This window comes from Perca flavescens, chromosome 8 (genome assembly GCF_004354835.1).
Source record: "Perca flavescens isolate YP-PL-M2 chromosome 8, PFLA_1.0, whole genome shotgun sequence".
Lineage (NCBI taxonomy): Eukaryota > Metazoa > Chordata > Actinopteri > Perciformes > Percidae > Perca > Perca flavescens.
In genome coordinates, this window is record NC_041338.1 from 26,206,672 (window position 1) to 26,229,785 (window position 23,114).

At 38.9% G+C, this 23,114-nt stretch overlaps 2 protein-coding genes across 5 annotated transcripts; one reads left to right on the top strand and one right to left on the bottom strand.

Moving 5' to 3' along the window:
* The first annotated feature begins 7,844 nt into the window (after positions 1–7,844).
* neto2b (neuropilin (NRP) and tolloid (TLL)-like 2b) lies at positions 7,845–15,559 on the top strand. Of its 3 annotated transcripts, XM_028585853.1 has the most exons (13): positions 7,845–7,907; positions 8,004–8,202; positions 9,806–9,862; positions 10,040–10,198; positions 10,767–11,015; positions 11,208–11,255; positions 11,363–11,490; positions 12,664–12,765; positions 13,052–13,178; positions 13,580–13,693; positions 14,218–14,348; positions 14,450–14,542; positions 14,619–15,559. In XM_028585853.1, the coding sequence occupies exons 2-13, from the start codon at positions 8,139–8,141 to the stop codon at positions 15,066–15,068; spliced, it is 1,722 nt and encodes a 573-aa protein (XP_028441654.1). In that variant the 5' UTR covers positions 7,845–7,907; positions 8,004–8,138; the 3' UTR covers positions 15,069–15,559. The 3 variants fall into 3 exon arrangements, with proteins under 3 accessions (XP_028441654.1, XP_028441653.1, XP_028441655.1); XM_028585852.1 differs by having other exon boundaries at positions 7,848–8,202; XM_028585854.1 differs by lacking the exon at positions 12,664–12,765 and having other exon boundaries at positions 7,848–8,202.
* Positions 15,560–16,239: 680 nt separating this feature from the next.
* LOC114560586 (transmembrane protein 116) lies at positions 16,240–23,106 on the bottom strand. Of its 2 annotated transcripts, none has more exons than XM_028586071.1 (12): positions 22,840–23,106; positions 22,305–22,348; positions 21,477–21,540; positions 21,104–21,235; positions 19,294–19,398; positions 19,145–19,194; positions 18,915–19,034; positions 18,783–18,828; positions 18,562–18,633; positions 18,214–18,367; positions 17,987–18,069; positions 16,240–17,894 (listed from the first exon to the last, which is right to left on the bottom strand). In XM_028586071.1, the coding sequence occupies exons 4-12, from the start codon at positions 21,179–21,181 to the stop codon at positions 17,742–17,744; spliced, it is 861 nt and encodes a 286-aa protein (XP_028441872.1). In that variant the 5' UTR covers positions 21,182–21,235; positions 21,477–21,540; positions 22,305–22,348; positions 22,840–23,106; the 3' UTR covers positions 16,240–17,741. The 2 variants fall into 2 exon arrangements, with proteins under 2 accessions (XP_028441872.1, XP_028441871.1); XM_028586070.1 differs by having other exon boundaries at positions 22,461–23,106.
* Between the last annotated feature and the right edge of the window lie 8 nt (positions 23,107–23,114).

A 23,114-nucleotide genomic window follows, 5' to 3' on the forward strand; every position in this document is an offset into this window, starting at 1 on the left:
GCCTGTATCATGATATCCAAATATAATTTTTTATTTGAACACATATGCATTTATTTTACAGTTTTGATTGTTTTACATAATCTGAACAACATTTGGATGTTTTCATTTTGATAGGCTATTTGATTCATATATAAATATCAATAACTTAGTCTGTTATGGCATTCGGCCCCCCCCCTCCCCTTCCCCATTTCAAACGTTGAAAAAGAGAGAAACAGGGCCACCTTTTGGTCAGTCAGGAGATCCACGTCCGCGCAGGCAACGTTGGTAAGATACGAGACAGCTGCCTCTACCAGCTCTTTCTCGTTCATACAGTAGAAAGCAGCCCTGAAAAAACAGCCGCGCATATTTGTTAGTCAAAATTACTTAAGGAGCTTTAACTGAAGAATAAAACCAAGGCTTTGTCTTGGTAGTTTATCAACTACCGTGTCGTTTTCTGTTTTCTCCTGCTCTTCAGCGGCTCCTTTTTCACTTTCTCTTCCTTCTTCGCCATCCATGGCGGCAGCGCCCGGCGGTGCCTTTCTGACATGTTGGCGTTATATTTTAAAACGTAACGTCATTTGTACATGCGTACAAAGGTTACTGAGCTATTATCAGAGACAGTTAGTACGGAGGATCTTTATCATGGATCTTTATCCACCATTTAGTGAAGAGCTTTCTCTATCACTCTGGTGTAGAGGAAACAGAAACAGGGGGGTTGCATTGTTAAAGTCACGTGACGTGACTACAATGGCTGACTGAGTCTTTAGCGCCTCTTAGCGGACAAACTGCTAAATGCGCCACAAAACACCGTGCTACCTTCCATATATGATTCACAAAAAGCATTGTTTTCAATACAACAATTCCTACTCTTGTTTAAGAGTACGTCCATTAAAAGAAGAAAACTTTTACCTCATTTATCTGTCTTGTTATTACTGTAACATCTGTTTTAAAAAGTGCTAAATAAATGTATTGTGATTTTTATTTATAAACAGGTTTGACATTGTTATACCTGTTTGTCATCTAATCTATAACAACGCATCCTATTTAACATATTGGTAATATGTTTAGTATGTTTCTAAAGCACTCAAATAAAAGTAGTTAGGCCTATGTAAAAGAAAAAACATTTCCTTCTTAAATGTAGATGAGTAGTAGAATTTGTATAAAATGCTAATTGTTCACATTCACTAACAAGTGAATGTGAACAATTAGGCAAAGACTGTCTTATAATAAGACATTTTATTAAAGTTTGGTTTATATGGGTCCTCACGTGTGAATCAGAAAATGTAGCCTTGTCCTGTGATTTCACTGGGATAGTGGCACATTGCCCACATCATACTATTATTTTCACATTACTGCTAATGTCCTTATTGAATGTACTCTACTTGATACTAAAAGGACTATATTCATGTATAGTGCTGGCATAGGAAGGTACTGTATAATATTCACAAAGTTCAACTATGATTTCCAAATCTCTCTCTCTCTCTCTCTCTCTCTCTCTCTCTCTCTCTCTCTCTCTCTCTCTCTCTCTCTCCCCCCCCTCATTCACTTCCATCTCCTGTATCTCCTCCAAATGTACCAGCAAACTTAGATACACACACACACACACACACACACACACACACACACACACACACACACACACACACACACACACACACACACACACACACACTGTGTTGCAAAGTCTGACCATCCAAACTCACATCTCTCACCCTGGCCTTTCTGTTCTTCAGCCACATTTGCGGTAGCCTGCGGTTAAATATTTTGGTACTTATTGCTGTTCCTTAACATATTTCAATTGACATCTTCATGCCAGTAACATAAAACAAAACTTCCTTTTAAAAAGTAAAATCTGTTTCATCATCAGCACCTCTTTTTGCATTTTTTTTCTCCCAATAATAATAGTTGTTTGATGGGTTTTTTTTATTATTTTGAAATGCATTCTGGGTATGTGTGGACATACTGAAGCACGATGGCTTCTAACCCTGTGTGCCTTATTTTTACTGGCCAAAATCAGCATAATCCATGCTAGTCTAGTTTTTCTCACTTTTCCCTCTTTTCCTCTCTCTCTGTCCTTTTGTCACCCTCTTTCAATCTCTGGTGTTCCAAACCAACTTGTATCAGACTCTCACTTTCTGACAGTTTGATTCAAAGCTGCCTTCTCCCACTCGGCCTTTTAATTATGTCTCTAAATCCTCTAACCCTAACCCTTCTGAAGTGCTTAGGCCTTGATTGCAAATACCAGCTTTGTATATTTGACTGAATTAAAAAAGTGGGGGAAATGGGAGGGGGAAAAAACCTCATGGCAAAGAGAATGTTAACAGCCAGATGCAGGCACAATGTCATTTCCCCTAAAGCTCTCAAGTTCAGCGCATTTTAGGAATGACAATTAATCAGAGGGCTGAACTAGTATCAAAAGAAAAAGAAATCCTCAAAATCTCCCACCATATTATTATCATTTACAACAGATGTCAACAGAGGCACTTTTTTGAAAATAACTGTATTATATAGTTATCTTGCAATGCAATCCATCTCTTTAGAGAAATATTTTTTTAACTTATTATCATTAACTCATTACCATTGTTGTTAAAATAATTAAATTCATTCTAAAAAAAATATTTAAACTTAAAATATCTGTGAAGAACCTAAAGTGGCATTGAACTCATCCTCCTCCATGCCTCCTGCCACATCCACAGATCAGGCCGTGCTAAGAAGATTTCTGTTGGCTGATGGAGTAAAGCTTGTCACTGCTTTACTTTACTCGCTGCTGAATTTGTGGGTCGAACATGGCCAAAATGTTTGCTGAACTTACTGACACGAGAGCATCAGCACTGCGGTTTTGTTTGGCATTTGTTTGATGTTGATTTTTATAAGATGAATATTGTAATAAGCCTAATTTTTATATTTCAGAACACACATCCATAATTACATTATTATTATTATTATTATTATTATTATAATTACAATTTTGAATAGGGCATACTGCAGATTTTTGTTTAAAGGTCCCATGACATGGTGTTCTTTGGATGCTTTTATATAGATCGTAGTGGTTCCCTAATACTGTATCTGAAGTCTCTTCAGCCTTGGTGTAGAATTACAGCCCCTAGAGCCAGTCCCACAATGAGCTTTCCTTAGGATGTGCCGTTTCTGTGTCTGTAGCTATTGAGGAGGAGAGAAGGGGTGGGGGGGGGGGGGGGGGGTGGAGGGTGTGGGTGTGGCCTTGACCAACTGCCACTTTGCTCGTATGAAAGCCATGATGTCTCTCTCTCATGGGTGGGCCAAATTCTCTGGGCGGGCAAAGCAGAGAAAGGGGAGGTAACCTTTCTCCTTATGACCTCATAAGGAGCAAGATTCCAGATCGGCCCATCTGAGCTTTCATTTTCTCAAAGGCAGAGCAGGATACCCAGGGCTCAGTTTACACCTATCGCCATTTCTAGCCACTGGGGGACCATAGGCTGGGGGAACGCATATTAATGTTAAAAAAAAACTCATAAAATGACATGTTCATGCCATGGGACCTTTAATGAGAAGCTATTGTGTAGAAAACACAAGTTGGATTGGTCATAAACAACTTGATCAGGAAAGCTCAGTCTGTCATTTTCTTATTCTGTCTCTCTTTCCGTTTTCCACGGCCACCTCTTTAGCCTAATTGGTGAGAACCAGACTTCTAGGTGTCATCTTAGGCTTAACCCTGCTTTGAGTGAAGGTCATAACTATTGGCCATCTGGCCCAGAAACGCTTGTTGTGATTGGCCACATGGCATAAGAGTGCTAGATTTAGGAAAAGCAGAATCTTTAAATTGAATTGAACATATTTAAATGGTCAGGAAGGGATGTCATCTGTTGGGAGAGACATAATATCATATCATCTTATTATGTTAACCAGGACCATCTTATAAGGACACACAAACAACTTCAAAATGTCTGACTTACACACACAGCCTGATACCTGAGGAAAAGAGGAATTCATTATTACAGCTGCTTTTGCTGCAAAACACATGGGAGCCCTCCCAGTACAAAATCATGTTCAAAGACACAAAGCCCAATCTTTCAGCACTCATTCAGTGTGCTTATGTACATTGTTGATGTGCATACTGCAGATGTGTTTGATTAGAATGTACAGAGTGTTCCTATTAGGCCTATTAAAAACTTTTCTTTGTGACACGGATACTTCACTCCTGGTTTACTTCACATCTTTGAAAATTAGGAAAATGCTTTAGGGAGCAAATTCTCAGGTGACATATGGGACCTGATTAACAAAAGAGTGTTGCTCCACTCAAAATATTAATTTGCAACAGGATGCATGCACTTGAATTTTGATCTCAAAACGAACAAAAGACTAGAGGGAGCAAAGTGAGTAAATGATTTTGCATCTTGTGGCATGACACAAAAGGATTGCAAGTTTTCTGTAAAACTGTGTGTGTGCGTTCATGCATGCATGTGTGCGTGCGTGCGTGCTTCTGATGAATTATGAATCTTAGAAGATATCAGACAGACATCACATACAACAAACCATAGAGATTTATATTAATACAGAAGAGATGCAGCGCTTCATGGGAGCAGGAGCTGAGTATAAACAGATTAGAAGAAGGGATATAAATTACCCCAAAACACAGGATTGGGGTAAAAGTGAAATAGGGAGCTAGTAATCTCAAATATTTAAATTTTTTTTTTTTTTACAATAGATTTTGCATTGTTTTGATGGCTTATATAGCATTGGTTTTTTTCTGACATTTGTCTAATGAGGTTATTTTTCTTTCCTGTCTTTCTCCATATAATCTGTTGTCATATGGGCCAGAGATAAGAGTGGAGTTTAGCATCCGCTCTTCCTGCTCCATGATATCGCATAAGTCTAAATCTGCCCAGGAATGGGATATTTGTGTCAACGCTTATTGACTGGGGCTCCTGGGACAGTCTGGCTTTGAACCTTAAGCTGACTAAGGAATCCTTCATGAAAATGATTTCATCTCAAGTCAAAATTCTGTGTAGATAATGTTTTTGATGAACGTCTTTGGTACCTTAAAGAAAAAGAAAGAAAAAGTTAAGTCATGCTGTTGGTACATTGAAGTAAAGGCTTTTATTGCTCCGCTAGATAACCTGTTTTTGTAAGTGTAGGATTTAACACAGTGGGCTGTGCATGAGGGTGATTAGACTTCAAATGCCCATGGTGATAGCAAAGGCAATACAATCTGCTGCGGGGAAAAAAAACACACACACTTGTACTTGTAGGTTACTGTGCTTCCTCATCAACAATAATAGGCCAAATCCACAGGGATTTCCTTCCAATCACAGGCTCGTGGTAACCTAATGACTTTTCCTCAGAAGCTGATTTTCTTCTAAATTCGCCAATCTGTTATTTTTTTCTGCACCGAGCAGATCGAGCAACAGTGGTATTGAAAGTTCAAAGCAAAAATTCAAAGCACAACCAGATAATGTATTACTATGGAAGTGTGCTCGGGAATAGTTGAACAGCACCTAGGACCTCTTGACCCTTTTGTTACATTTTGCTGTTGAACTGCCTGAAATGTCCTGCTGTGTAATCCCTGACCTTAACGATGACCCTTTTCTTCAAAAGCTCATTGTTTTTTTCCAGACATTTTCAATTATTTTCAAGACCTTGTCCTTTCACAATAAGAAAAAAAAAAGAAAGATTGGAGGGAGGGAGTGAAAGTTGATTTCACCCAGCAGTGTCACCTGGCTCACTCAACCGTAGATTCTGCCAAATTAAAGATGCTAATTTCATCCTTATGCACAACGCTAAGAAAAGCAACCACTTGCCTGCTTAAGACTCCAATCAAAATGTTAATTACAATGATGAACAGTTTGGGATTCATTAACCTCCATTCCAGTTTGTTGGCTCTGCACTCTTTGGTGGCTGCCAAAAAAGGTTGTGAGGTTACAAAAAAATCTTGTTTTCATTCAGCACATTTAGAGTCAGGCAATTTATTTTTTCTGGGAACATTGCGTTCATATCATAAAGTACCAGCTTGTTGAATAGTTCTTACAGAGAGAGCCCACACACATCCAGCACACATTGAAGACTTGTTTTACAGAGCACTTTATTCAGGAAAATGACAGGGTTGCAGTGATGAGCATTGATAGTGAAAGCAAAGACCTCAAGGACACCTCGTATTACAAAAGCTTTACCAACATTACAGCAACTCACGGGGGATTAAAACATAAACTATTTCAATTAGCTTTAGGTTACTGTTTCACAAAGTGTTCTATTTAGTAGCAGCAGCAGCAGCAGCAGCAGCAGCACAGGTAAACAGATTTAGTCTTTTGTTCCACTTTGATCCCTGTATCTGTTAAACCCCCTAAAGCATCTGCTTTCTAGGTCCTTGATTGCCTTAGAAGAAGGAGGCAAGACACCAGCATGGTTGTCATGGCAACATATGCAGATTTTAGCACCTTTTGATGTGCAGTAAACAAAGGTGTATCAGTTTGCCAGTTTGAATGTGTGTTTACAAGTGACTGGATGAGTGAGTGAGTGAGTGACAGACAGCCAGACAGACAGACAGACAGACAGAGACTTGTCTTCTTTCTCCGCTGCAGTTCAAATGTCACACAGCTCAGGATGATGCTGTGTCTCAGGAGTCCTTACAAACCAAACACACCCCAGGAAATAAATTATTCATGCATCTCAGAGACAACACTTTCACTTGATTATCAATCACAAGGGAATAGTGTCATCTTTATGCACAGGCCCACATGATGCAACTTTCTGATCGCACATATATTTTGTTAAATCACCCCGAGGCTGTTACTGCTGAAGAAAATTTGGTCCCTCCTTACTAAATAATGACGGCCTTGGACATTTAGAAAATATGGCCACTGGGCTTTCTGATAGGATGTGTATTACTTTGTGTTTTGTAGTTGTTTGTGAAGTTTGGTGGCTGCTGTTGTTCTTTTGTCAGGCTTATATTTGTTTTGCAAGTTTTTACATGAGAAACAGAAATTCAAAGGAACAGGAAAGGAAAAAAGCTCATTATCATCAGAAATAAATAACACAAATGAATAGACTTTTCCAACATAAATAGCACACATTGAAAGGAAGGCTAAATCTGCTGCTCGTGTGAGTAGAGTTGAGCAGTGGTGAAATGTAACTAAGTACAAATACTGAATAACTAGCTAGAGTTTTAGGTAGTTGTACTTTACTTTAGTATACTTTTGTAGTATGGATGCCATGTAGTGCAAGTGTGAAAGGCATGGAGGATGTCACAATACATAATTTGCACCCAGGCATTTGTCAAAGTCAGAGTGCCTTTCGCTGCCGGGAGCACCCTGACATTGTCCATATATGTTAAAGTCGCTGATTTAAAGCGGTTACCATCAGCTAAAGAGGCACAAATCTGCCAGCGGACCTGGTGACAGGTTGGGTTGTTAAAAGGCAACACATCAAAGGAAAATCTCCATCCCACCAAGTCTTGGCTTCCATTTTCATCTTTCTGCAGCTCTCGCCAGCTTTTTTAGGCTTTGGGCACCATGTGTCCTTCGAGAAAAATGAGAATAGACAATGAGGAATGTGCCCTGCTCTGCCTCTTGGAATAGCAATGCAGGAATGCAATGTGTGTGACTGATCTATGCCCGGTGAGCTTTTTGGCACAGTTGTCCTGTGTGTGTGTGTGTGTGTGTGTGTGTGTGTGTGTGTGTGTGTGTGTGTGTGTGTGTGTGCGTGTGCGTGCGTTTGCCTTCTGGACACTAGTTGTATCATACTTTTTCATAATTTTTTTTAAATATGGGAATTCTTAATGTAATTTATCAATGTGCAGGCTGTGAGAGGATTATTATTCCGTTTATTACTCGTGTATGATGATGCACATGCGCAATCAGCTCTTCCCCCTTCTCGCGCCAATTGAGCCCAATCTTAAAACCGCGAGCAGCCGCAGACAGATCCTCCGTGTATTTGAGAGGACAAGTCTCAGACTGGTAAGCCACAGACATGAGCTCTGCAACAACTGCGTCCTTGCTCTGAAATATTGACCTCATCTGACTTTTTTTTTTTTTTTCATTCTATAATGAAAGACTGATGATGAGTCAGAAGTTCATCAGCTCTTTTTGTCCCAGAAGCTTCTCTCATCTTGACCATTGGTATTAGGATAAAAGGTGAAAGTTGGATTTTTTATTTAACATTCGCTAATCCGTAACATTGACGGAGGGATGTACAGTTGGACAAGTTTGAAGTCAAACCCCAGAAAACGGACAGTTGAGAGGATGCATGTAGGTGAGTGGAACGATCCATATTTCCATGCTTAAGGGAGAGAGGCGGTAGTTTGTAATCTTTGATAATCCCTTTCCGAGATGTTCTCTTGGCAGACTCTTGACACATTTGTGTACATTGCAATCTGCATGTTATGCACAAAATAAGCACATGCTAATGACATCACAATTAGGCTATATGGGAAAAGGTAGGCTACGTGCAGGGATTTATTTATTTATTTATTATTATTTATTTTTTTTACATCCTGGAGAGACTTTAAAAAACAGGAAAATGCCAAACTAATCTCTTTGCGTTGAAATGTTCTCTGGTGTAACGCTTCATAGTGCTGAAGTGACAGCTCCCCACTTGCGCTCTATGCACTCTGGTAAAAAGTAAAGCCACATTTTACAAGAAAGAAATAAAAACATGGGGAACTCTCTTTTGTCTCTTGCATCAGCATGTGATGGCTCTGTGCCTGCACAGGAGGATTTGGGCTGTTGCTGCCTCAGTTCCTTCTTCACACACACACACACACACACACACACACACACACACACACACACACACACACACACACACACACACACACAGAATATGGTCTCTGTGGAACTGGTATAGATTCAAAAACAATTCTTCCGTGAAGTGGCATGTCAGTCAGCTGGAGTGTAGTAATTTTTGCCATCAGTTAATTCAAATAATACGTTGTTAATTCAATTCAATTCAATTTTATTTATAGTATCAATTCATAACAAGAGTTATCTCGAGACACTTTACAGATAGAGTAGGTCTAGACCACACTCTATAACTTCCAAAGCCCCAACAATTCCAGTAATTCCCTCAAGAGCAAGCATTAGCAGTGGCTATTGCGACAGTGGCAAGGATAAACTCCCTGTTACAGTACCTTTCTATAGATTCATATTTGAGGTTTTGAAGTCTGGTTTCTTTATATATATATTACATGTTTTAGATGCCCATGTGAGCAATTTACAAACAAGCAAAAGGCAATCAATAAATACAACTTTCGGTGCAAGATGCAGAAAACAGACATTAATAATGTTTGGGAAAATGTCTTAAAAGTTTCAAACTGGTTCGTTCACACTGTCAGCCTCATACAACAAACATTCAGCCTACGCGATAACTGCTGTTGAGTATCTAGCAGTTTGTGAGTGACATTCACAGCAACACTGAGAAAACTCAAAACAAAATTTTAGTGGCCTTGGGCTAGATGCTCTATGTAGGTCAATTTTATTTAATATACACAAATGTGGCACAATATATGACTTCATGACACAGACTTTTTTTTTCTATAAGAAGTCCTTGCAGAGTACCATGGCACACAGCAGATGGTCAACAGTTTTCGTCCTCTGTGTTACATATAAACCTTAGGGAAAAAAAGGAAAAGGAGGATGTAAAAATAGGAGGAAGAGTTAAGCGAGCAGATGGTGGGAGCAGCGCATCCTTATTTTCTTCCTGTCAAGCTTTTGAACTCCACTCTGCTGACCTGTTATATACATTCAGGGATTCAGCTGAGTGCACTGAGACAACAGACACAGAAATCCTGCTAAGCTCCTGTTTCCTTTATTCCTTGATTGGACTTTTCCTCTCACAGTGTCTGCTTCTTTTACAGTGTGGGTATTTATCCTGTTCATTGAGGAGGGATTTGCTCTGGCACAAAAGACTAAAGGTACTGTAAGATCAATGCATTCACTGCACTCCTTTGATAGATTGACTACATTAAATCAAGACAAATCAAAATATGTTGATTAAAGATCAGTGAAGCTTTTTGCACAATTAGCTATACAGTTGCTTCCAATTGTCTTCAAATTGTACCATGATGCACTATCATTAAATATACATACAGATGGAGGTGCAGGATCAAAAGGGCTTAGACCCTCTCTGCGGCCGCAGCAATCTCATCACTGTGGAAACTGGGTACGGAACACAGATGGTGGCTCCTTCAGCTCCCCAAACTACCCAAAAACATACCCTCCCAACAAGGAGTGCCTGTATGTACTGGAAGGTAACCAACAACATGCCCCTGAGCTTAATAATGTCCCTAATGTAACTGCTGGGAAACAAATTTGAGCTCCTATTCAAATTTCTATGATGCAGATTTTGACTTTAAATTAGGTCAGACTCATCTGATGGGAATTAAAGGGAATCTGAAAATAACGCTTACATTTGTAATGATCTGTTGTTGGCATTTCTCCCTACATTGCTCATCCTAAATTGGTCACACATGGTGTTTGGATTATTATTATGTAAGGATTATTATTATTATTATTACTATTATTATTATTATTATTATTATTATTATTATTATTTTATTTAAGAAACAATATTCTCTATTCACGGTGCATTCTTCATTAGTTTGCTCACCAAAGAATGCATCAAAAGTTGTTGTCATTTCATGCATCAGTTTCCCTATAATTGCTACTGGAGCCCACAAAACAGTCCTGGCCTTCAGTAATTCTTGGGTAAGAATTTGAAAGGAACGAATATCTTTTCCAGCGCTTTCCATTCTCTGGTTATATCCCTGAATCACCTCTGTGGCTGTAGATGTAGACACACTGCTCTGCTTCCCTCAGCCTTGCCCCGCCAGAGGATAGAGCTGCTGTTTGATCAGACCTTCTACATTGAAGCATCATTTGAGTGTCGTTTCGACCACATCGAGGTGAGGGACGGTCCCTTTAGCTTTTCGCCGCTCATCAATCGCTTCTGTGGCTCGGCCAGTCCCGGACTCGTTCACTCTAGCGGGCGCTTCATGTGGATCCGCTTCTTCAGCGATGAAGAGCTGGAGGGGATTGGCTTCCAGGTTCAGTACAGCTTTACTGCAGGTGATTAAAACACAGTGGGATGATGTATTGATCCCTGTATGACAATGTTTTCACTGCACCATCCTGGTACTCATTCAATGTTCATCCGGTCTTCTCAAATAACGCTTTGATCAATGGTCTCTGCTGTATTAGCCAATCAAATATCTGTTCTTCCACTGATGATGCCTCTCATTGTGTGATATCTGTCACCAGATCCTGAATTTCATCTGCATGTGGGAGGACTCCTAAACCCCATCCCAGGTAGTGCAACCACACAGCTCAGCCTACTCAAATAATTCAGTTGTACATTTTTGGATTAATATGTTTGTTTTCCTCTAATCTGCTTCTTGTCACTGTCCGTGCGTCAGATTGTCAGTTTGAGCTGTCTGGGGCTGACGGCCTGATCCGTTCCAGTCAGGTGGAGGAGGAATATAAAGTAAGGCCAGAACAGGCATTGGACTGCATCTGGACTATACAAGCCCCAACAAACAACAGGGTATGGTATGGCATGTTGCATGTTAAAGTTTAACATTTTTGCCAGTTATCTAATGCACAAAAGCAGAATAAGCTTAATTTCCTACCATTATCCATATTAGTGATAACTGGATGCTCATATAAGGAAAAAGTATAATAAAGGTAAGAGTTAAGGAGATATTTAAAGAAATACGTATAGCTCTTATTGCATAGCTCTTCATCTCCTCCACATATGTTGTGATGTGTTTGTTCCATATCCTTTACATAATCATGAAGACAGAGTATGTGGATTACTACTCAGTATCACAAAAACCCTAGATAAATGCGCTCTACCTCTTTTATTATCAAGCATTCCCTGACAGTACACCCACAGGGTGACATAATGTGCACATGCAGTAAAGCTAGGGTTGCAAAATTCCAGGAATTTTCAAAGTTGGAAACTTTCCATAGGAATTAACAGGAATAAATGGGAATGAACTGGATATGTTTAATATTGCTTGTTATAATACTGTTAGTCTATATGGGGAACTTAAATGTAGTTGAAAAAAAACATCTTGCAGCATAATCTTGGTTAAAACAACCTGATTTAATGCAACTTCAGTTGAATGTCCTCCCTGTATTCGTCAATGACATGTACGCACGCAGTAATGAGCATAGGCTACTACATACTGGCCAACATTTCGTTTTTAAAATACGGGAGGTTTTTTTTTGGGGGCTTAATACATAACCCATTGCTATTATTAACCATGTGTGTTAACTATGTAGCCCACTAACCATAATAAGTCAAAATTGAAATGTTTCCAAAATTCCCCAGCTAAACTTTCCATGGAAAGCAATATAAAAAAATATCTAGTTCATTCCCATTAATTCCCGTTAATTCCCATGAAAGTTTCCAAATTGGAATGTTTCCTAAATTCCCCAGCTAAATTTTCCATGGAAAGTTTCCAGATAGTTTCCAGAAATTTACCGGAAGATTTCCACCCCTTTGCAACCCTAAGTATAACACAAACATATGCATTGATAATACAACAGTGTACATACATACATATTCAATAAAGCTGGCTTGATATGATTTATATTTGATGCTTTAATGCAATGCCTTCAAACATGTCTTCTTATAGCAAAGCAAAATACACTGAAGTGCATGAAAAATGAACAAAATGTACAGTATATCCGTCGTTATCGCTTATTCCAGATTTACCTGCGATTCTTGGAATACCAGATGGAAAACTCAAATGATTGTAAGAAGAATTTTGTGGCTGTTTATGATGGCAGTAATGCCATTGAGGACCTAAAGGTAATATATTTTATAATATGTCTAATACTTATATACAGTTAATCCAGCCTGTAAAATCAAAGCCCCTTCATAAGATGTACTTTAATTTGTTGCACATTGTATCAGATTTATACTCTCAGTTTTTCTCTCCTTCTACACAACAGGGTTTATCTTTCTTTACTTCTCATATATGCTCCTTTTATTATAATATTTGAATCATATATGTAGCAATTGTTTTACAGACCTTGGCCTCAATGAGACTACACATCCAAAACTATACGAGAAATCGGTGTGTGGTTTCTTGCAGGCCAAGTTTTGTAGCACAGTAGCTAATGACGTCATGCTGGACACCGGTGTGGGAGTAGTGAGAATGTGGGCTGATGAGACAAGCCGTCTCAGCCGCTTCCGGATGCTATTCACTTCTTTTGCAGACCGTGAGTTTCTCCTTCATATTATTCTTAACCTGTGTCATTTGACGTTTTGACCATTGTCCCTTTCGTTTACTTTCTACAGCTGACAGGGCAAGCACAGTATGTGGACTGGATGTATGATTGCAAACAGATTTGTAGTAGCACCCTCATGTGGTTTCTATTCAATACTGCAGCTTTTTAGGTAAATTGTCTTGGTAGCTCTTGTGGAAAATGCATGTATTAAGAATGCTGAGTTTCCATGTATCCTCTTGAAAAGAGAGAAAGTCAGTGAGCACTTTATGAATGGAATCACAGTTACACAGCTTTGGTCAAGAATTACAAGAATTTCCTCTCACTGTTAATGGCTTTGGTTGCTTTGTCAGCCTGTTTCATCACATACTGATACACATGTGTTTGTGTTTCAGCACCCTGTTCAAGCAGTGCATTCTTTTGCCACAGTAACATGTGCATCAACACTTCTCTTGTGTGCAATGGCATACAAAACTGTGTATTTCCCTGGGATGAAGGCAACTGCAAAGGTACTCCAGTTGTGCTAAAGCTCTTTGTAATTCTTCTTTTAGAAAGTCTTCTGTGCTGTGCTGTATTACAATGAGTTATGTTGTGTTATGTAATACAAATAATGTCCCGTCAGGCTCTGTTGTGTCACATTGAGCCTCCTTGAGGATCTGTGGTTCTAATTCTACAAAATAGACAGTCACATAGCCCCCCTTATGCAGTGCATATTGGTAAAGGGTGGGCAGGACAAAATATACATTCAAAATGTCTTCTTGGCAGGAAAACAATGATCTCATCATCTTTAATGCCTTTCCAACTAAAAGACCTTGCATTTTGGCTTTTTAGTGGCTCTTAAGCACCTCAAATGATTGGGATGGCTGTTTATCAGTGAAACTGGCTTTTAGTGAAGGTTCTGAATTGTTCCTGGCAACCGAAGATACAGAGTGTCCTAATGGGAATGGCAAGTTATAGACTGATATACTCTCAGTGCCTCTAAATGTCCTTTATATGTCATCTGTTTGTCACTCTCTTCATATCCTTCATTCAGAGAAAAAGAGCAAAAGTTATTTTCACCATATCACAAAGACTCATGGGACAATAATCTGTGTGTCTACGGGTGTGGTGTTACTGCTCCTCATCATCTCCATCCTGGTGCAAGTCAAACAGCCACGAAAGAAGGTAATATTCACAAGGAAATTATTTAGTATCATTCCACAAAATATTGGTGTAGAAATTGCCAATTTATCAAGTGTGTTCAATCATAATTTGGTGTTGGTTAGGTGTTGGTACGTAAGAATAACCTATTCCAACGGGGCGACTTCCAGGAGGTGTTTGACCCTCCACATTATGAACTCTTTACTCTCAGAGACAAGGTTAGTTTGATTACTTTGATGCACTATTAGCTGTACATGGTGATTTTCTTTTATGTAACAATATTATACTTTTTAGGAGATGTCTGGGGACCTCGGGGAGTTATCAGAGGAACTCCAGTCCCTGCAGGCGTTCAGGAGATCCTCATCAAGCTCACGCTGCATTCACGAACATCACTGTGGCTCCCAAGCTTCTGTCAACTCTATTAAAGCCAGTCAAGTTGAACATGGCATGGGTAGGGGATCAATGGAGCTTCCCCCTTTCAGAGGGAACTTCCAAAGCGTCTTACCTCCCATCAGGGACTTGAACAGCAGTATGCGGAAGAAGAGCTGGCCTAGTATGAAACCAGGCCGGATGCAAGGTCATCATGGTATGGGGGATAGAGCGTTGGGGAGGCAGGATAGAGTGATGGAAGAGGATGAAGAGGAGGACGAAGATGGAAGGTATGATGTGTATGTACGCAGAGCAGGAAGCCGAAGAGGGAACTATGAAATGGCCCAGCAAAGATCCTTGTCCATGGACTTCTGAAAAGAAAAGACAAGGTTGGCACTGTAACTACTTTGGGGGCAGAACTCTGCACATTTATAGAAGAGGGGAGACATTTTAACACCACAGGGCGGATGTGTCTCACTTACCTTCTTTATATTAATAATGATTAAAAAGAAGCAATCCAGGACTTCTCTTCCTTCACTTGCCTCATTTATAGTGAGGTTGGGAAACACAGGGTCTGTTACAGAACGCTGCCCGGACACTGACAGCTGACAGGGAGCTGCTATTGTATTTGTGATCAGTGTAAAAGTGAAGACAGATGATAATGCTGTGTATTGTTCTTGTTGTATTTTTTTTAAATACATTTTACTATGAAGGTAATAGATTTTGTTGAAATATGTTTTCAATCAGTGTTTAGGTTCCTAAAGAATGTTTTAAGAGGAAGTGTGATTACGGTACATTTAAAGCAAACAATGTAAAAGTCAACTCTCAGTTCTGTGATTACCTGTATTTAAGAATAAATATGTACATTTCTGCACCACTGGTTAAGGAAGTATCAAGTTGCCTTTGATATAGAGTCAGTTTTAACAACAGATATAAAATGACCATCAACAGTCAGGCTGTCACAGTGTTCCTTCCCAGGAGAAGGGTGTGTGTGAATGTGTGCGTGTGCGTGTGCGTGTGCGTGTGTGTGTGTGTGTGTGTGTGTGTGTGTGTGCGTGTGTGTTTTCAGAAATCTTCTAGAAGGTGAGCTACAGGTGTGCCCTTATAAAGTTAAATATAACCACAAAAAGCCCCAAACTGTTTGCCATTTACAGCCTATCCTTAAATCTTATGTTTCATTTTCTTTTTTGGCTGTAGACACTGATTATAATCGACGTGTGTCAACTCGTCTAGAGAAAAACTACACAGTCTATCTATCCACAGAGAGAACTGCTTAGAGATCAGTCTCTGGTACGTTTTTACTCATAATATAGGACCACAAATGAGCATGTGCACACTGTAGACCTTCAACTGATGGCTGTAGACTGCTTTGTGAAAGGTTGTATCCCAATGGTGATGAGAATCAGATAATGTGAAAATGGTTTATACACTGTAATCAGAATACACAATTGTTTTATTTATTTTGTTTATTTTCCTTTTCTCACACAGACACAGTTTTGTGTTCAGTGTGCCAAACTACTTCAGTAACCTTAGAGCTGGAGGACAGAACACATTTTGAAATCCAGAAAGTAATTTCTAAGCCACAGCCTTGCAGTTTAGTCAGCAAATCTGTGGGGTTCATTTATCATATTCAGAAAATTCACTGGGCAGATGATTCATGGAGCAACTATGCATACACACAGACAAACATGAACATGCAGTCCTGTCAGTACAGTATGGGTGCAGTTTATGCCAGTGTCATGCTAAAAAATAATTAATATGATAATAAAAGGTTTGGCTACTGGTTGGCTACTTTATACACTTGACCAAAACAATAAAAATACTGTATGACCAAACAGCAGATAAATACTGTACACAGGTCATGAGTGGCACTGTTCTGCCCAAAAGACATAATTTGGCCTCATATTAAAGGGAAGAAGATTTATCAAATCTCTGTCTTTGTGCCTGCTTTTTCAGTAACACTCTGGTGCGTAGTACATCAAAAAATGGAATGCTTCAAATAAATTCAAATTAGGTCAATAAGTGCAGGCTGCATGGCTTTTAACAGTAAGTGACTATTCGGATCTGTGATAGTAACTCAACTTATTATCATACAAAGGGGTTTGTTTCTTAACTGAATTCATAGCGAACACAATGGAGAAAAACAGCTCTGCAGAATGGAACACCACTTATTTTTAAACAGACATAGATATGTTATATCTATAACTTCCAACCCTGTGTTATGTATAACCCTTATGTTGTATTAAATGCGTCAACAGCATGCAGGTGACTGTGTGGTCTTCAGCAAAGAAAGTTAACATCAAGTTGATTTTACAGTACATTGAATAAATGAGTGAGTCAGGTGATCACTTATTCAAACATCAACCGGTTGGCCTGCAGTCTGTCAACCATTAACAGGGAGTTCAACTCAGAGACAGACATGCATGCTTAAAAGTTATCATGGAGTTTAGGATACTATGACATAAGAGTGTACTGATTGTCGTGTCTGTGTGTGTGTGTGTGTGTGTGTGTGTGTGTGTGTGTGTTTGTGAACTACTATACTGTATATGCCTCATGTATGCCCTCAGTTACACAACCACACATGATTCTTTATGAGATACAGTTGTGGTTGCACACAGGCATGACAAAGCAGATATCGTGTTCATTCTCTTGTGTGCAGCAACTCAGCGTTCCTCACTGTTCCAACTCATAAATGCTCCACAGACTATATGTGACACATGCTTCTGATATGACACAACAGCGAATGCAGAGTATGTAACCCTGACAGGTTTTTCATCATTCCTCTCTGAAACTACTTTACATAAATGTGATGTCACAAAACATAACAAAAAATTAGCAGCCGCAGAGAAAAACACTGCATCAGTCTTTGTGCATCCTTCATCTGTAAGTTCTATTTCTTTTTCTCTGCAGGCCACACATGAGAACATTATGTTTTTCAGTCTAGATTGACATGAAGTCAGGCTTGCAGTCAGTCTTTCTCCAGCCAGCGTGTTGTTTCAGCAGTACAACAATGTCTCTCAGTGTGTTTAGAGGCGACTAATTTTCGAATCACAACGAGCTCCTCAGTGATTCATCAAAGAAGGCCAGGTGTTCGTGCGCCAGCAGGGGTGTATTCTCCCCTAGAACAGCCTCCCTGAAGTTGGGCCGTCTCCAGGCGTACACCATACTGTTTAGAAAGCCTTGCAGGGACACGCTTGCAGCCTGAAATAAACAAAACAATACTAAAACCTGCAACTCAACGACAGATGATATTTTAATTTCCTCAATCGAAAACCCGTTCTTCTGAAAGTTACCTGTAGCATGTAAAGGCCAAATAGGCTGTGTTGTTCAATGTTTGTCCAATTCATCAGGGTAGACAGTAGAATGAGTACAAGAGCTACATAGAGGAAGAAACAAGGCATCAATCTGAAGGTCGATTTAAAATTAACGAAGTGTAATACATTAGCTTTAAAATGTGTGTGAGTGTGTGTGTGTGTGTGTGTGTGTGTGTGTGTGTGTGTGTGTGTGTGTGTGCGCGCACCTGGTGTCCAGCAGAATAAGATGACCATCACCATATTTCTTGCAGTAGAAAACACTCTTTTGAATCTCCTTCTTGAACGTCCATCTCCCTCCACAGGAAAAAGCCCTTCCTGCTCATGTCTTTCATACCATTTGCCAACCTTATAGTAAATGACCTGAAAAAAGAAAAAGAGAAATTACATTCTGCTTACACATGTAAATATATACTATTCAAGGCTTCAGATAGCACTGTAAAATTATAAATCATAACTATATTTCCATGGATGTTTAAAGCCAATTCACAAGATAAAACTGTAAATGACAATATGTCTAAATTCCTCTTAAAATAATGTGATTGGTGTTTACTTACAGAGCAAGAAAGCATCACTGATATCACGATGAGGAAGAGAAGAACTCTAATAAAAGTGTCGTGAATTCTCTCCTGGGAAGAAAAAAAATCATGTTAGCATAAACGCACTACAAACTATAAATAAATGCTTATTTAATAAAACGTGCAACAATACCAATCAAATAAAGCAAAATAGCTAAAATATTAATAATTATACAACAAATTATGGGTTTTATACTCACAGCAACAGAGCAGGAATCACTCCAGACGTGCAAGAACAAAATACAACTGAGAGCAAAAAAAATCAAAAAGGTCAAAAATGCAGAAAACAGACCTATTTCAGTTCTGTAACTTATTTGAAGTTGGGTGCTCACCTGGTGCAGTATTTGCTATCATTACGGACAATCAATGCTCTGTCAGTGACTGGAATCATCGGAGTTGTTTTTATGAAGGGAGTGAGCACATATGCTATGTATATTGCAATGGGGATCAACCTGTGATATTAGACAACAGAGATACAGCATTTTAATTGTTTACAATAGGAATAAGTTCCATAAAGTCTGGAAAGGTAATTGAAGCTAAAGTATGCTGTTAACAAACTCACCACACAATGGCATATACAGGTATAGCGACTATTTTCCTTCTACACCGGCTCTATTAACCAGACAGATAGGAAGAAATAAATAGTTAAATTAGACTGTTTTTGTACAAATTATTACCAGTGAAATGCAATAAATGCAGTGGGCGCCTCACCTGTCCACCCTCATCCTCAGTGGATCTTGCTCTCCACCCTTGGATTGCATTCTTTGAATTCCATGCGTAAACCACCACCAGCAAAAATGAAATGAAATAAAATGTCTGAAACAGAACGGACAAACACACAAAATGCAAAGTTGTGAAATATAACAATTTGTCGTAGCACAATGTTATGCAAAATGTCACTTGATCACAATCTGATCAGTTCTGACTTCCCACAGGTACTCATTTTTGTTTGCATAAATGCCGTAGGGTCCCAACTGCTGCCCACGTATGTTATAGCATAACATTATGTCCTTGTCCTACTCCATACATTTTTTAAGTTTGTTTGAAGAGGGTTTAGATTGGGGTTTACGGCCAACTGAATTGTTTTGAGAACACACCAACCAATAAAATTATTTATTTTAGCCTTGTTGTGCCTTCCTTTTTATCAATTCAGAAATCTAAACTAAAACAGTTATTTTTGCTTTGAATACATATTTGGACTTTTGCAAGTCTAAATAGTTTCCATATGTGCATTTTGAAAGAAAGCCACAATCTGAACTGAATGAAAGGGATTAACAGTGTTTTAGCTCCTACATTACATTCTTTTCTATGTTTGTTCTATGTCAAATCAAGATCTACTCTGCCCTTAACTCCCATCACTGCAAAATACAATGTGAATTCAGAAAATGTTGGATTTAAGTTGATAAAGTTTATAATAGAGTTACAGAAACATTGTAAAACTTAAAACAACTATTAACATCACCTTTCAATCTGAGGAAATAATGTAGAGACATTTGCATATGTAAAGACATGACACAACAAGTTTTGACATATTTTACTGGTAGAATGACATGACACATCTCAGTTACAATCCTGGGGAAGTCCTACAGTGATGTGATTTGACTCTGACATTGTTTTCAACCCTGAAAACTACAGATACTTCAGCTGGAAAGTACATGTATTAATTCAAGCTCAACCTCTCAACCTCCCTGCCTCGTTTAGGAAGAATATGATCCCTTTCACCCACCAGGAAATTATCTTGTAACTCATTTATTTGTAGGGGGTAAGAGGTCTATGTCAAACCCCCACCTCATGCCCAGGCCGATGAGGTGGTGGGGTGTTTTGAGGAAGCTGGAAGAGAACAGGAAGCTTGAGAAGTGCAAAAACGGGTGTGTTTATTAACAAAACAACAACAAAAAGCATACTCAGACAAAGGGCACAAAATGAAAACCAGGAAATACAAAAAAAACTAAAGGAGGCAAAATCCAAAGAGAGAAAACAGCAACCTCACAGCAAGCTGCCAAGTTCTTTCTATTTTCTTCTCACCTAATTGGACCCTATCACCTGCACAAGTGATTATTCTGTGAGCTAAACTGAAAAAGCAACCTTAACTTACTATTTATACATATATGTGCACCTACAATAATAGGCACCCCAAATATTATAAAAATGTAATTCACTGCATAACTATCTTACCTATTGTTTGACACCTTATAAGTGCCCAGCCCATCCCTGCTGAAAGGACCTAATCAGGCAAACCTTTACAGTACGTTCTCTCCTTGATTAAGCGGGTGAGCAGCTGATCTACCACCCACATCACAGGCAGAACCATAGAAAAATATTATGAACCCATAAACATACTAAACAGGCCCATGTCAAATGATAAAGTAGTACATAAAACTAAAACATTAAACTAAAACATTACACTGAAATTAAGGATTAAGCAGACAAAAACATTGATAATTTTGGGAACAGAGGCTTGTGAAAAGGGAGAAAGGCAACCTTTTCACAGTCTTATAAAGTGAAAGTAACTGTTCCTCACCAGTGACAGTGGCAGGCTGTATTGGCAGATGATTACACTGTTGTCAGTGCTCAATTTGTTCATGACACTGGTGGACATCAGGATCAGAGCAGCCAGGAGGTCCGCCAGGGCGAGCTGCACCAGGAGGTACACCTGTAAACACATACACAAAAAGAATGTTGCTGTAAATCTGTGAGATGCATAAGAAAACAAAAATAGTAAATTAAAAATATCCTGCACTGGAACATTCAGTACCAAAAAAAAATCAACCAACTATAAAAAATATTGAATCTATTAATTATAATTATAAACACAACATACAGTACACAGGCTACCAAAAGCAGACACACAGCACACAGGCATGTCCATACATAAATAAATACATACGACTCACCTGTTCTTTTAGATACCTCCATCTCACTGTAGAAACCACCAGAACAGAAAAACTTCCAATCACACTGCAGTTAATTAGAAATATGTCATATATTAGACAACCCCATAGAGGCTGTGGCAAAATTATATCAGCACTGCATTCAATTTAGTACATTTCTTGACAATGTGTACAAGGTTTAAAATGAAGTAGAAACCCGAAGTTGTGAATTCATGGTCATTTGGCACCACATCAAAACTAAACCTGAGCCAAGATTGGTTTATTGCACAGGTCAGAGTGTCTAGGACAGCTTATCACAGACACATGTGTGACACCAGCATAAAAAGCTGTAAAATGACACACAATCAATCATAACCGTTCTCTTGGCTCATCAGAAACTAAGTGAATTAAACCGTATTCCCATTCCAGCACCAGGTTTGTCCTCTCTCTTATTGTTTTCATTTCTTTTTCACAAGCAAAAGAAAGAAACCGAGAGACTCATAAACAAAGACACAGCAACAGGGTGACTGAGTTCACTGAAGAAATGTTTAAGTTTTCAGCAGCTACAACTATCCTGTGAGCTACAACTCAGAATTCAGAAAGAAAACATAAGGCCTCCTCTTGTTACGTGTTGCCTTGCTGGTTTGGCAAACCTCTCCACAATCAGAAAATTAAAATTATAAAGATTATTATTCTCCTGATATAATAATAGAATTATAGGCTTACTGTACAACCCATTTTTAAACATGTTTATATGCTACAATCTGGTTGCTATAGAAACTCCTAATGTAAATAAATAACATGAAGGGTATATCAAGCATAAAAGAGAAAAAGCATGAGGATGCATATTACCTGGGAGTGAGTAACACTAAGTACTCAGTAGAGAGAACATCAATCTAAGAAAGAGAATTCAAACATGCTATTAGAAATGTACCTATTATTTCCCTCCTATCAGTTCATTACATTTTCAAGTAATGTATTCATGCACAGAAAATTATGAATGCCTACCTGATCTTCACTCAGTGTACCATTGAGCTCCATTGTAAATATCTCAATATCTCACACTCTGTTCTGGCACAGCCAAATGACCTGTCTCCATAACAGGCCTTTGTGAAAATATATTTTCTTATCCAAGCACACCTCTATAAAAGTCTGCACCTTGTCACGTGATGCTGTTTTGACTCCACCTGCTTTGAGTGTGTGCTCAATGGGTTAGTGCAACACTTTTAAATGGGAATCCCCAGGTGCAATGGGAAATATTCCTTGTCTTACGGTTACCTCCAGTGTTTCAAGAAATGAAAACACTCACACAGTCAAAAATAGTGAAACGGAATTTCCTCCGTACTAATGGATTTTACCTTTCCCCTGAACCATGCTCTGAACTTACCTGTTAACATCGAATGCGATCAACCATGTTACTAGGTTCACAGTGTGGAGATAGGTCTGACAACGCGAGACTGGTTCACAGCAAATGATAATTCATAAAGGATAAAATCCATATAAATATGATAAAATCTGTGTTACAGAGACATCCAGTGGTATGAATCGGCCTTGCATTTTACTACGTTAAGACCTACTTTTTAAGCGAAAATAAATAAATAATGCAAGCATTTTGCTAAACACGGACAACCAAAAAATGGCGCAGGGTATATTGTGTTAATA